This window comes from Monodon monoceros, unplaced genomic scaffold (genome assembly GCF_005190385.1).
Source record: "Monodon monoceros isolate NGI ecotype Baffin Bay Population unplaced genomic scaffold, NGI_Narwhal_1 Super_Scaffold_5, whole genome shotgun sequence".
In the NCBI taxonomy this organism is placed as follows: Eukaryota; Metazoa; Chordata; class Mammalia; order Artiodactyla; family Monodontidae; genus Monodon; species Monodon monoceros.
The window spans coordinates 33,641,017-33,653,314 of NW_021703782.1; the positions used below are offsets into that span (position 1 = coordinate 33,641,017).

Genomic DNA, 12,298 nt, shown 5'->3' on the forward strand with positions numbered 1-12,298 from the left:
GAAAGAAGGACTGACTACTAAAGGTATGCAAAGCAAAGAGAAATAACTGTCTGGCAAGGGTACAGACAGAAAAAGCCATAAAAAGCAGATACAAGAATTGAAAATATGTAACAATCAGCACCATCTGATGCAGGGACAAACAGCTCTACATGCTCAAAAGTATCCCTGGCAATGCAGGTGAACTGTAGCAGAGTGGAATACGGAAGTCCTTTGCCATTCAAAGTTTTGCTACCCTGGTTTCAATCATGTGTGAATGGCCTCAAAGGTCTATCACATGTAATTTTGCTGAAAAATGTTCCTGAATAACATGTGTGGGGAGGCTGCTGTGTGAAGGGCGAGTCAGTCACTTGGGAGAGAGTGAGCCTGGCTGGCTGCCCAGCACCTACATCCGAATTTGGCTTTGATGTCATGGACAGGTTGCTATGTACTCAGAAATAAGCAAAATGATAAAAACATTTCTTCTCAGTGAAAATGACCCTGAAAACGGGGGGCAGCTGCTGGGGTTGATAACAGACGTGAAGATGTCTAAGAAATTGAAGCTTCTTGGCTAGAAAAATGTTTTCGGTAAATCAATGAGTTGGCTCGGTTCTATGACATGAAAAAATTCCCCATATGCTCTCTAGAGATACAAAGCAAAAGTGACTCATGAAATTGCTTGAGTGCCCCAGTTAATACAAACACCGGATTGTACACAGGAAATGCTGGGAGTTTGGGGGTTTTGAGCACAAGCCACCATTCTCCTTGCTTGGCCCTATGATAAACCTTTCTCTGCTTCAAACCCCGAAGTTTTATTTGTTTGGCCTCACTGTGCGTCAGGAGCATTAACTTGTGTTCAGTGACAATTTTGGCAAAGCCAGCCTAGGGGTCTGTGCTCATGCCGGGTCGACCCTGGCCAGAGGCAGCCCCTTCCCTGAGTGCCCAGCAGCTAGCTGCCAGAGCGCATTCATTCCAGGGAACTGGAAGGGACTCTCCCTGACAGGCGCCAGCCACCCCACAACGTGAGGCTGTTTGGAGTTGAGAAAAAAAAAAAGAAAAAGAAAAAGAAATGACATGCTGGAGTGGTATGTACACCTGCAGCGAAAGACAGAACTCCCATAAATCCCTATACTAAATATGAATTACCAATAAAAACTTAAATACAGGGTTCTTTGTTAATAGGTAGTAAGATAGAGCAAACATTTCTCAAAGACTCCTACCAAAGTGATTAAAAGAGAAGAACTTTTGAAGCTTTAAGAAATAAGTTTTTATTTATCTAGAAAACTCACTTCCCTGGAAAAGCCCATTCCAGTACAAAAGATATTTCAGGAAAAATCTGGCTGAACAATGAGGTGATTATCAGTGTTTCAAAGAGATCCTTCATTTTGTCAAACTGTTTAACAGAATTCACATTGATAGTGAGCTCCTCCAGCAATTTTAGAATAAGACTTTTATTTGCAAAAAAAATTCAATTTACACATAGCTTTTCAATAATACACTCACTGCCATGGGATCCACTATTAGGGGGAGTGAGGACAGAGTGAATGAGAAGCAAAAAAGCACAGAGACAGAGAAAGGGATTGTTGGGGAGAAACAAGCAAACTGACAGCTGTGTATCCCAACCCTGTTTGTAATTCTTGGTTACAAAGAGCACCTCTAGGCCTTACTAAATTTATGATTACTAAATCAGAGTATCTCACAGTCTTCAAGCTGGTATTTACAAAGCATAAAATGGTCCTGTACCTGACATTCAAAATTCCTTTACTGTCCTATGTATTGTGACTTCATTCAGAAAAAAAACCCACACAACTTTTGTAACATGTAAATTGCACTACTTTGACAAGTTTTTCTTTAATTCTGAAGCTTACCTATTAAACTAGCTCCCAATTTATGGACAATATCCTCAGAATCATTTGCAAGTCAGCTGCTACCCAGACCTTGGGCTGTATTTAACAAATAGAATCAACTACTCAGAATTCTGTCTCTACCCAGGCCTGTGCTCTGCTGGGACAGGTGCCGATATGCACTGAAATGACCAGAAGTACGTCAGACAGCAGGACAGATCAACATTCAGTATGTTCCCCAAGTTGGATTACCTAAAGACTTCAGAGGAAAGCTTCTTGCCTCTTCTGGTTACAGACACAGAAATGGGCACTAATTCCAAAATGGTAAGACGACTTTTTATAATACATAAGTCCAATGAAGTTTGTCCCAGGCAGAAAGCAGAGATTGACAAAAAAGTTGTATAGTGAAAAATTAACACTATCTGAAGAGAGGTCTGGCCTTTGCCATTGGCTTCTGGGAGATAATCTTGGAATATCATGCCTAATGGGAGTGTCGTTGTTTCCCTGGAGCCTTGGGTCACCAGACAGTCTAACATGATTTAGGGTGCAGACTGGCCACACCGAAAGACCAATGATGTGGTTTAGGGCATGGGCTTTGGGTCACACAATGTTAGTAGACTTCTGGAGGGACTGGAGGCTGAGATCAGCTACATGGGCAGTCAACCATGCCTACATGATGGAGCCCCAATAAAAACTGACCACCCACTCTCTGGTGGGTGAGGTTCCTTGGTTGGCAATACCCCACACATACAATCACACACTAGTGCTGAGAAAGTAACGCTGTTCCAACTCCATGGGGAGAGGACAACTGGAAGCTTCATATTTGGTACTTTCTTGCATTCTGCCCTACATGCTTCTTCCTTTGGTTGATTTTAATCTGTATCCTTTCCCTGTAGTAAATTGTAATCAAGAGTGTAACAGTTTTCAATGAGTTCTGTGAGTTCTTCTAGAGAATAATCAAACCTTGAGGGTAGCCTTGGGGACCAATGGATTGTAGTTGGTATCAGAGGTGAGGGTGGTCATGTGGACTGTTCTAATTCAGCAACTGTCTGAACTCCTGCAGTGGGTGTCAGAAGTGAGGGCGATCTTGTGGACTGTGTTCCCTCTAACTTAGTGAGCTAACTGCTTGCAACGGTGCTATTGTTCTTCTCTTCTGGCATCTAGCATTATCACACTTGTATTTGGTCAAGCTACTTGTATATGTGCCCTAAGCCTATTACTGGTCTCTGACCCTTGCGTGCCATACCCCTTCATACCTATCCTACAACTGGTCCATAGTAGATGTCGGTATACATTGGCTGGATTGAATCAATCATACACAGTATTAACAGGAATAAGCCTGAGGTTATTTTGATTCCTTCCCTCCCACAACCGCCAATTTAAAAGGTATTGGGTGCTTCCCCAGTGGCACAGTGGTTAAGAATCCACCTGCTGATGGAGGGGACACGGGTTTGAGCCCTGGTCAGGGAAGATCCCGCATGCCGTGGAGCAACTAAGCCCATGCGCCACAACCACTGAGCCCGAGCTCTAGAGCCTGCTCGCCACAACTACTGAAGCCCATGTGCCTAGAGCCCATGCTCTGCAACAAGAGAAGCCACTGCAACGAGAAGCCCGTGCACCGCAGCGAAGAGTAGCCCCCGCTTGCCGCAACTGGAGAAAGCCCGCGCACAGCAAAGACCCAATGCAGCCATAAACAAACAAACAAACAAACAAACAAATAAAAGGCACTGGTGGCAACAACTCTAGCATTCTGTAGGATTTACCTTTGTTCTGAAAGAGCATCTGCAGGAAATAACTGATGTGCGAGAGCATGGTCCACAGTCTCCTTCATGGCAGAGCTTTTCACAAGTATGAATGAAATCTTTAATAAAAATGAAAAGAACTGGGAATGAAAATTGCAACTACTCATTTTCAGACTCCCAAATTAACTAGCCACAACGGTCTTCCACCTCTGTTCCCTGCAACTCCATCACCAGAGTTGAGGGAAGAAGGATGCTATCAATGCCTCTTCCCCTATCTTCCCTTCATCTGGCAGGCTGAGCCTTTTCCAGCAAGGACAGGCCCCAGCATTAGTCACAGCAAAATGCTCTGGAGCACAAGATGCTCTACCTAAGTCAAAGAACAGATCTTCTCACTCTTTATTTAGACCTCAAGTCTCCAGGTTAGACTCGGATGTCCTTAAAATTGTAGCTATGGGTGACTTACTGAAGTACTCTTGACTCCGAAAATCACCTGGGGATCGTAAGTAATCAGAAACCATCATCCATGATCTCACTAAGGTCTATGAACATCTGGTGATAGGTGGCCTGCTAGTCATTCTGCTAAACTAGATTTTAGGACAAGTCCTGTTTCAAGGACCCCATCAGGGATCATCCATAGTCTTTCTCAATGGCTGCTGTTTACATGATGTATTTTTTCCATCCTTTTACTTTCAGCCTAACTACCTTTGACTCTAAAGTCTGCTTCCCAAACATGGCATATAGTTGGATCTTTTTTAAAAATTCATTTTGACAATCTCTGGTTTTTGTTTAATTCACTGACGGTAATGTTAGTATTGATATAGTTGGATTTATGTCTGCCATTTTACTTTTAGTTTTATGTCTCATGTCTTTTTTGTTAACTTAATTCTCCTTCATTGCTTTCTTTTGCATTAAGTGAATATTTTCCAGTGTAACATTTTTTCCCGGTAATGGCATGTTCCATTATGTTTTGAGTTATCTTCTTAATGGCTGCTCTAGGGCTTATCATATGCATCTTATCAGAATCTAATTCAGATTTGTACCAACCTAATTCCAGTGAGATACAGAAGCCTTACACCCATATAGCTCTATTTTCTCTTCTCCTCTTTTGTGCTTTTATTGTTATACATATTACATTTATATGTGTTACAAATTCAACAATACAATGTTAAAATTATTGCTTTATATGTTATGCCTATTAAAGAAGTTGAGAAAACAAAGGAGAGCAAGTATGTATTTATAACTTGTTATATTTATCTTATTTACCATTACTGGTTTTCTTCATTTGTTCCTACAGATCTAAGTTACCATCTGGTATCATTTCCTTATTCCAGTACAACTTTGATCCCACCCACCTCCTTTGTGCTGTTATTGTCAGATACATTTCTATATACTGTAGGCCTAACAATACAATTATATGCCTATTTTATACAATCACTTTTTAAATCAGTTGCAAGAAGAAGAAATATGCACTTATACTTTCTTTTATAATTATGTAATTACTTTACTCTTTGCTTTTTCTTGTGGATTTAAATTTACATCTGGGTTACTTGGTATCAGCCTGAAGACCTCCCTTTACTATTTACTGTAAAGTACATCTGCTAGCAGAGAACTCTGTTTTTCTCATTTTTGAAAGACTTTTCCTGGATATAAGATTCTTGGTTGGTAATTTTTTTCTTTCAGCACTTTGAATAGGTCATCCCACTGCCTTCCTGTTGTGATGCAGTGTTCTCCACTGTTTCTGATAAGAAGTCAGCTGTGAATCTTATAGTGGTTCACTAGTATGTAATGTGTCATTTTTCTCTTGCTGCTTTCAAGATTTTCTCGTCTTTGGCTTTCAGCATTTTTACTATGTGCCTAGGTGTGGATCTCTTTGAATTTATCCTACTGGAGTCTGTTGAGTTTCTTGGATGTGTAGATTAATGTCTTTCAATAAATCTGAAGTTTCCCACCATTATTTCTTTGAATATTTGTCTGCTCCTTTCTTCTCTCCTGGTGTTCCCATTACACATTTGTGTGCTTAAAGGTGTCCCACATTTCTCTTGAGGTGCTGTTCATTTTTATTCACTTCATTTTCTCTATGTTCTTTGAATTATATAATCTCTATAGATCTATCTTCATATTTATTGATCCTTTCTTCTGCCAGCTCAAACTTACTGTTGAGTCCCTCTAATGAATTCAAAATTTTAATTACTGGAAAACTCCAGATTTTCCATTTGGTTCTTTTTTTATAATTTCTATCTCTTTACTGATATTCTCTATTTGATGAAACATTGCCTTTATACTTTCCTTCCTTTACCTCTTCAGGCATGGTTTCCTTTAGTTCTTTGAATATATTTGTAAGGCTACCTTGAAGTCTCTGTTAAATTTGACATTGGTCACTCTCACAGAAAACTGAAACAGAAAGTTACTGTTACCTGTGGGGTTTTTTGTTTTTGTTTTTTTTCTGTTTGCATACTTTGTAGTTTTTTGTTGGAAACTGAACATTTTTGGTAATATATTGTTTGCAGCAACTCTGGATACTGCTTCCTCTTTCCACAGCTTGTTTTTTTTGTTGTTGTCTACTTGTTTGTTTTGTGACTTGGCTAAGCTATTTTAGTGAAGTCTATTTCTATTATAGTATGAAGCCATTGGTGTTGTTCTTTAGATGGCACAGCCTTGGGCATGTGCACAGTCACCCTGGGAGGACAATGGTTTTAGCAGGGTTCTCTTTTGACTGTCTCTTTCCCTGATCTCTCTGTTAAGCTGTCTGCCTCATTAGGTATTACACTCAGTCCTGAGGCTCCACTAATTGCTAGCTGATTGCTCTATTATTTTCAACAATATCGTGGGGCATAAACTGCTCAGCAGTCTGATCCAATAAAATTTGGGCAGAGGTAGTCTTTGAGACAAATCTGTGAGGTCTGTTCTGACCCCAGGATGGTTCCTCTTAGTTATCTCCTTCCCTGGGTCTCTCTGGTGAACCAGTTGGTCTATAGTTTAGCTTGTTGCTCTTAATTAAGAGGAGCTATTGTTTTCTAAAGGGCCCTTAGGCCTGAACTTCCCCGCACTCTCTTTCAAATTAAAGTCAGTTCCTTTGGGGAATATTTTGGAACTCTTGCCTTATGGACTGCTTCTCCCCCCACCCTGTCACTCAGTCACTACTATGGGTGCTGGGTGAGATAGCAGCCTCTAGTTTTCTTAGCTTGCTTCTCTCACTGTGAAACCTCTCTCCTACAAGTGAGCTGGGGTGAGGGTGACTGAGGTCCCAGTACTCCTGCCTGTTGTGACTAGAGTAGAGCCTCCAATCTATGGGTGGGCTGTGTGGAGGAAGGAAATCCCCAACCTGTCAGCTGTGATTACCAGAAATTTAGCCTTTTCAACTTGGAGTTGGTGGGGTTGGGGGTGGGGGAGAAAAGCTGGTGGTCCACTCCTCCTAGCAAGTAACCCTTGACTGGGAGCTGAGGGTAGATAAAGCCCCAATTTCTTGGGCACACCCATCCTGAGTGGAGCTTTTGTTGAGCTGAGCTGGGAAGGGGTGGGGAAGGAGAAAGTAGGTTGTGATTCAAATGACACACACTCTTGCTGTTCTTACTGAGTTTTAGTAGATTTTCTTCATTTGATGTATGCCCATAGGACAATTTCCAGAGACTTTAAATGGTTGCTTTTTTATAGTTTTCCCCAGCTTTGCTTGTTTTGCTCCTCATGCTACCATCCTGAAAGCAGAACTCCACCTAGTCTTTTGTACTAAAGCTATGTGTCTAGGATGGAAATTTCCTACTGGGTGAGATACTAAGACCTAACAAGCTTTCTATAGATAAGCCAGGTCTGAATAAACATGAGAGCCACTGTTACCACTAGCCATGGGCTTTTCTTTGAGATTCTCAATCCAACTCACCTTAGTTCCTTAAAAGTGTTCCATGATTAAAACTCTGCTGAGGTACAGCAGTTACTCTTGAGTCCCTTGAGCTGGTCTTGTCCCACCCCCAGGTCTGTTAATACTGACAGTTACTGTCCTTCTATTGCTCAAGTCCCTTTGTATTAACTATTTCACATTTCCTCTTTCTGTCAATGCCAACAAGCTATCTTAGCCTCTGGGTAGGATTTCTGGTCATTATATATGAAATTCTTACAAAACTGACCCATGTGCTTTCTGAAAAGGGAAGACCTTTATCATCCTTCTTGATTTGGAAGTCATCTGATCTCTATTTCACAGGGCTTATCTTACATTTTCACAGTAGACACAGAGAAGCAACAGACAACTGATTTTCCTGATGAGGTTGAAATGTATTAAAATATGAGAAGAGGGCATTTCTTCTCTATACATAATTTTAAAGTCAGATTGAGAAAAGGAATTACGTAGGGTGCTCCTACTGGTGCTTGGAAGAAATGTGAAATCTCTCTTTTTGGAAAAATGCAAAACCAAACCTAAAGATTCTATCTTTATCACAGTTAGTTATAGGAACACATCTCTTATTCAGACTCACTTGCCCAATTTCATTTTTCTAAACACACAGCCTTTGAACACTCACTCAGGAGAGAAGCTGCCAAGTCACTGCAAAAACTGTACATATCCATATCCCAAGGACTGCCTCAAAAAGTCTCTGTCAGAAGCTCAGACTATTACACTATAGCTAATCCCAACAAATGTTTTTTGGTTTCTATATCCAAGTAATCAGAAGCCCCAAGTCAGAAGAAAGGGAGAGTCAATAAAGGTAGGCACATAGGCATACTGAAAGCATTCATAAGAAAAAAAACAACCAAAAGCTTTAACAAATAAATAAAACAATTCAAACTGTACACTGCTATGGGGAAATCGCCTGAGAAACCTCAGCAAGCCCAGAGGAAATCAGTGTATTCAGCATAATACAATAACTGAGGTTCAGGGAAATGATGACTCTGGGTCAAATAAGGGGAAAGACATTGTCTTCAGTATCCTCTGTTTAAAGAAAGAAGGGAATGTAAATTTTAGAAAAATGTCCCTCCAAAATGATGCTCAGGAGGTGTTATCCTCAGCTATATGGGAAACCTAGCTGTAGAGAAAGACATTTCTTGAGTGGTTCAAATGAATGAAGTTTAAGTGTACTTAAAATTTCAGTTCTTAAACACCTCACTCCGTTATTTTAAGATGTTTCTATTATATGAAAATGCTTCTAAACACCTGTTGAACCCTAAATTAGTAAAACGATACCTGGCATTCATACTAGTGTAGGCTGCTAAGAGAAATCATAAACACCCCAATGCCCACTCCCCCACAAAATAGTATCTAACCACAACTGTCCTGAGTCAGCAATAAAATACCTGAATTAGAAAGAGAGATTGTTTGGGCAAATGTGAGTTTTCAGAAGTATAATCTGAGGAGGAAAGAAAAAGTACCCACACAAATTTGATCATAATATTTAGAAAAACCTCTGATATTGTAACTAGAATTATGTACTATTTTGTTTAAGTAGCCATTGCTGCCAAAAATTTACATTCATATTTTTAAAGACAACTTTATGCCTACTAATTACCTAAGGAACCACAAGGCAGAGGCTTGCCGCACACTTTTCCACATGAAGGGACAGGATCCATGCATGTTTTCCGACTGCTACTTCCAAGTTCTAGCAATTGGCTGAGAGGGGTTTGCCCACAAGGGCAACAGCGCACCAGCTGGGGGAGCCGTGGGCATGGCTGGCAGGGCTGAGGGTGGCACACCTGTGAACACATGTGGTTCCCACATTTCAAGTCCCTGTTAAGAAAAACAACAGACTATTACATAATTGTTGCATAAAATACAGCTTTATTCTAACTGAGGAAAACATCAAACCTTACTTGCCACATATCTTTAAACAGCCAAAGTCCCCAAATCCATCAGACTTTCCTACGTCTGTTCCACATAACACGTCTCGGGAGGTGCTGCCACAGTAGCATACTTGAGAACATAAATTCAGAAACAAAAGATTAGTAATCTGTACAGGTGTTTAAAATATTCTAAACAATCTATAAGAAAACACAAAATGCTATTCACTAGTGTTGATTAGACCTGATGCAGAAATAAATGTGGCTTATACAGCAGCTCTAAGCCCCACTTAAGAGCTTCACCACAGAAAAAGAATTAAAAAGGCCTTGGTAGACTCTGTCCATATCTCATGGTGCCCCTGCAGCACACCTCAACATGAGCATTAAAGTGAAGCAATCCTTTAAAGTAAAAGACTACTCTCTGGTCCATAATGCCATGGTTGAAAACCATGGATTGTGAGGCTTTCTGGGGTACTGCGGAGATGCTGCAGGAGATGGAAGCGAAACTGGTGGTAGTCATGGAGGAGTTGATAACTGGATTCCATCCTCACTTCAACCAGCAGCAGATATTTAATACTTCATATCTTGGGGTTCACATAAAATGCTTGGAAAAAGTCTCTGACGCTAAAAAGAAATTTAAAAATAGGCACAATATAAAATCCTTATTGATTTGTATTCTACTATTGTTAAATTTGAAGTAATCATGTTTGAGTACTGACAATGAGTAAAAAGTGTTTCAAGTAACTTGAGACTTTTATATACTGCATAGAGAACCTAGTCTAATATCTATAGATTTTTCTATGGGTTGAAGAAATAACGGGTTACTTTACTTCTTGAGATCAGCAATAAGCATGTGTTATATTTAAGGAGTTAGTTTCTAAAGCAAACTAAAAAAAAAAAGTTTCTGACTAATATGTAACAAAGTCTGGTAAGGACTAATTTTCATCAACTTAGATAATTTTTCTGATAAGGGCCACTTTACATTTTCAGTTTATAATGAAAACTTTTTGTCAATAAAGACATTAACTAAGACTCTTGATTTTTTAAATATACATTTACTCTTCCAGTAAATACATGTGCAGTTCCATCCCCTGTTCTAAAACTCATTATCAATAAACTTATTAGAAGAATTAATACAGGTGCAGGAAATACAATTAATATTGGTGGAATCAACAAACTGGTAAACAAACCCTAGCAACTGAGAGCTTCTGTAAGCAGGCTTTTCTTTACTAAGTTTCTGCTCAAATAGAGCAGAGGCTTTTTTTCAGAGACATAGGACAGCTGTGAACCAAAGAATCAAGGGTCAGAAAACTGTGACAATAAATTCTTTTCAAGTACACATGGAACATTCTCTAGGATTGACCACATACTAAGGCACAAAACAAACCTCAACAAATTTAAGAGTATAGAAACTATTTCAAGCATCTTCTCTGACCACAATGGCATGAAACTAGAAATCAACCAAGGGAAAAGAAATGAGAAAAAAACGATTACATGAAGACTAAACAACATGCTACTAAAAAACCAATGGGTCAACGAGGAAATCAAAAAGCAAACTAAAGAATACCTCCAGGCAAAAAGTCTGCAAGTAACAAATGCTGGAGAGGGTGTGGAGAAAAGGGAACTCTCTTATACTGTTGGTGGGAATGTAAATTGGTACAGCCACTATGGAAAACAGTATGGAGGTTCCTCAGAAACCTAAAAATAGAATTACCATATGATCCAGCAATCCCATTCCTGGGCATATATCTGGACAAAACTATAATTCAAAAAGATACACGCACCCCTATGTTCACAGTAGCACTATTCACAATAGCCAAGACATGGAAACAACCTAAATGTCCATCCACAGATGAATGGATATATATACAATGGATGGATATATATACAATAGCCAAGACATGGAAACAACCTAAATGTCCATCCACAGATGAATGGCACATATATACAATGGAATACTACTCAGCCATAAAAAAGAACAAAATAATGTCATTTGCAGCAACGTGGATGCAACTAGAGATTATCATACTAAGTGAAATCAGAAACAGAAAGACAAATACCATATGATACCACTTATATGTAGAATCTAAAATGTGACACAGGTCTTCCCTGGTGGTGCAGTGGTTAAGAATCCACCTGCCAATGCAGAAGAAACGGGTTCAAGCCCTTGTCCGGGAAGATCCCACATGCCGCGGAGCAACCAAGCCTGTGTGCCACAACTACTGAGCCTGCCTTCTAGAGCCTGCGAGCCACAACTACTGAAGCCCACATGCCTAGAGTCCGAGCACCGCAACAAAGAGTAGCCCCTGCTCACCGCAACTAGAGAAAGCCCGCATGTAGCAATGAAGACCCAATGTTGCCAAAAATAAAATAAAATTAAATTAAAATAAAATAAAATAAATAAAATATGACACAAATGAACTTATCTATAAAACAGAAACAGACTCACAGACATAGAGAACAGACTTGTGGTTGCCAAGAAAGGGGGGATGGGGGAGGGATGGACTGGGAGTTTAGGGTTAGTAGATGTAAACTGTTACATATAGAATGGATGGACAACAGGTCCTACTATATAGCACAGGGAACTATATTCAATGTCCTGGGATAAACCATAATGGAAAATATAAAAAAGAATGTATATATATGTAAAACTGAGTTACTTTGCTGTACGGCAGAAATTAACGCAACATTGTAAATCAACTATACTTTAATAAAAAAAATTAAGCATGTAGATCTAAAAAAAAAAAAAAAAGAAAGAAAATTGTGACAATAAAAACAAAAGTAGAGCCCCTGATCAATCAGGAAATAATGTGAGTACAACACTAAAAACTCTACTATGTTAGGCACAAGAGACAGAAATATGAGCTGATGACAGAAGAGTTGGGTGGAGTCACTGCTGGTTAAAGAGTATTAAGGAACCAAAGACAGTCTGCAGAAAGGTCTCTGTTGCCAGCCTGAACCTGTTCAGCATTTTTACCA

The 12,298-nt window shown here is 39.7% G+C and overlaps 1 protein-coding gene across 7 annotated transcripts in view; it reads right to left on the minus strand.

The window, feature by feature from the left end:
* The window catches only part of NFX1 (nuclear transcription factor, X-box binding 1), an 80,439-nt gene that overhangs the window by 32,002 nt on the left and 36,139 nt on the right, over window positions 1-12,298 (minus strand). For 6 of the 7 annotated variants that reach the window (XR_003790754.1, XR_003790756.1, XR_003790755.1 and 3 more), the window contains exons 8-10: window positions 9,353-9,452; window positions 9,052-9,269; window positions 3,584-3,681 (exon numbers count right to left, since the gene is read on the minus strand). Coding sequence is in view for 3 of the 7 variants with exons in the window: in XM_029202380.1 (XP_029058213.1) it covers window positions 3,584-3,681; window positions 9,052-9,269; window positions 9,353-9,452 (416 nt within the window). In the remaining 4 variants the exon portion in view is untranslated. Of the gene's footprint in view, window positions 1-3,583; window positions 3,682-9,051; window positions 9,270-9,352; window positions 9,453-12,298 lie in introns of those variants that run through there. The other variant, XM_029202382.1, reaches the window with a different exon arrangement.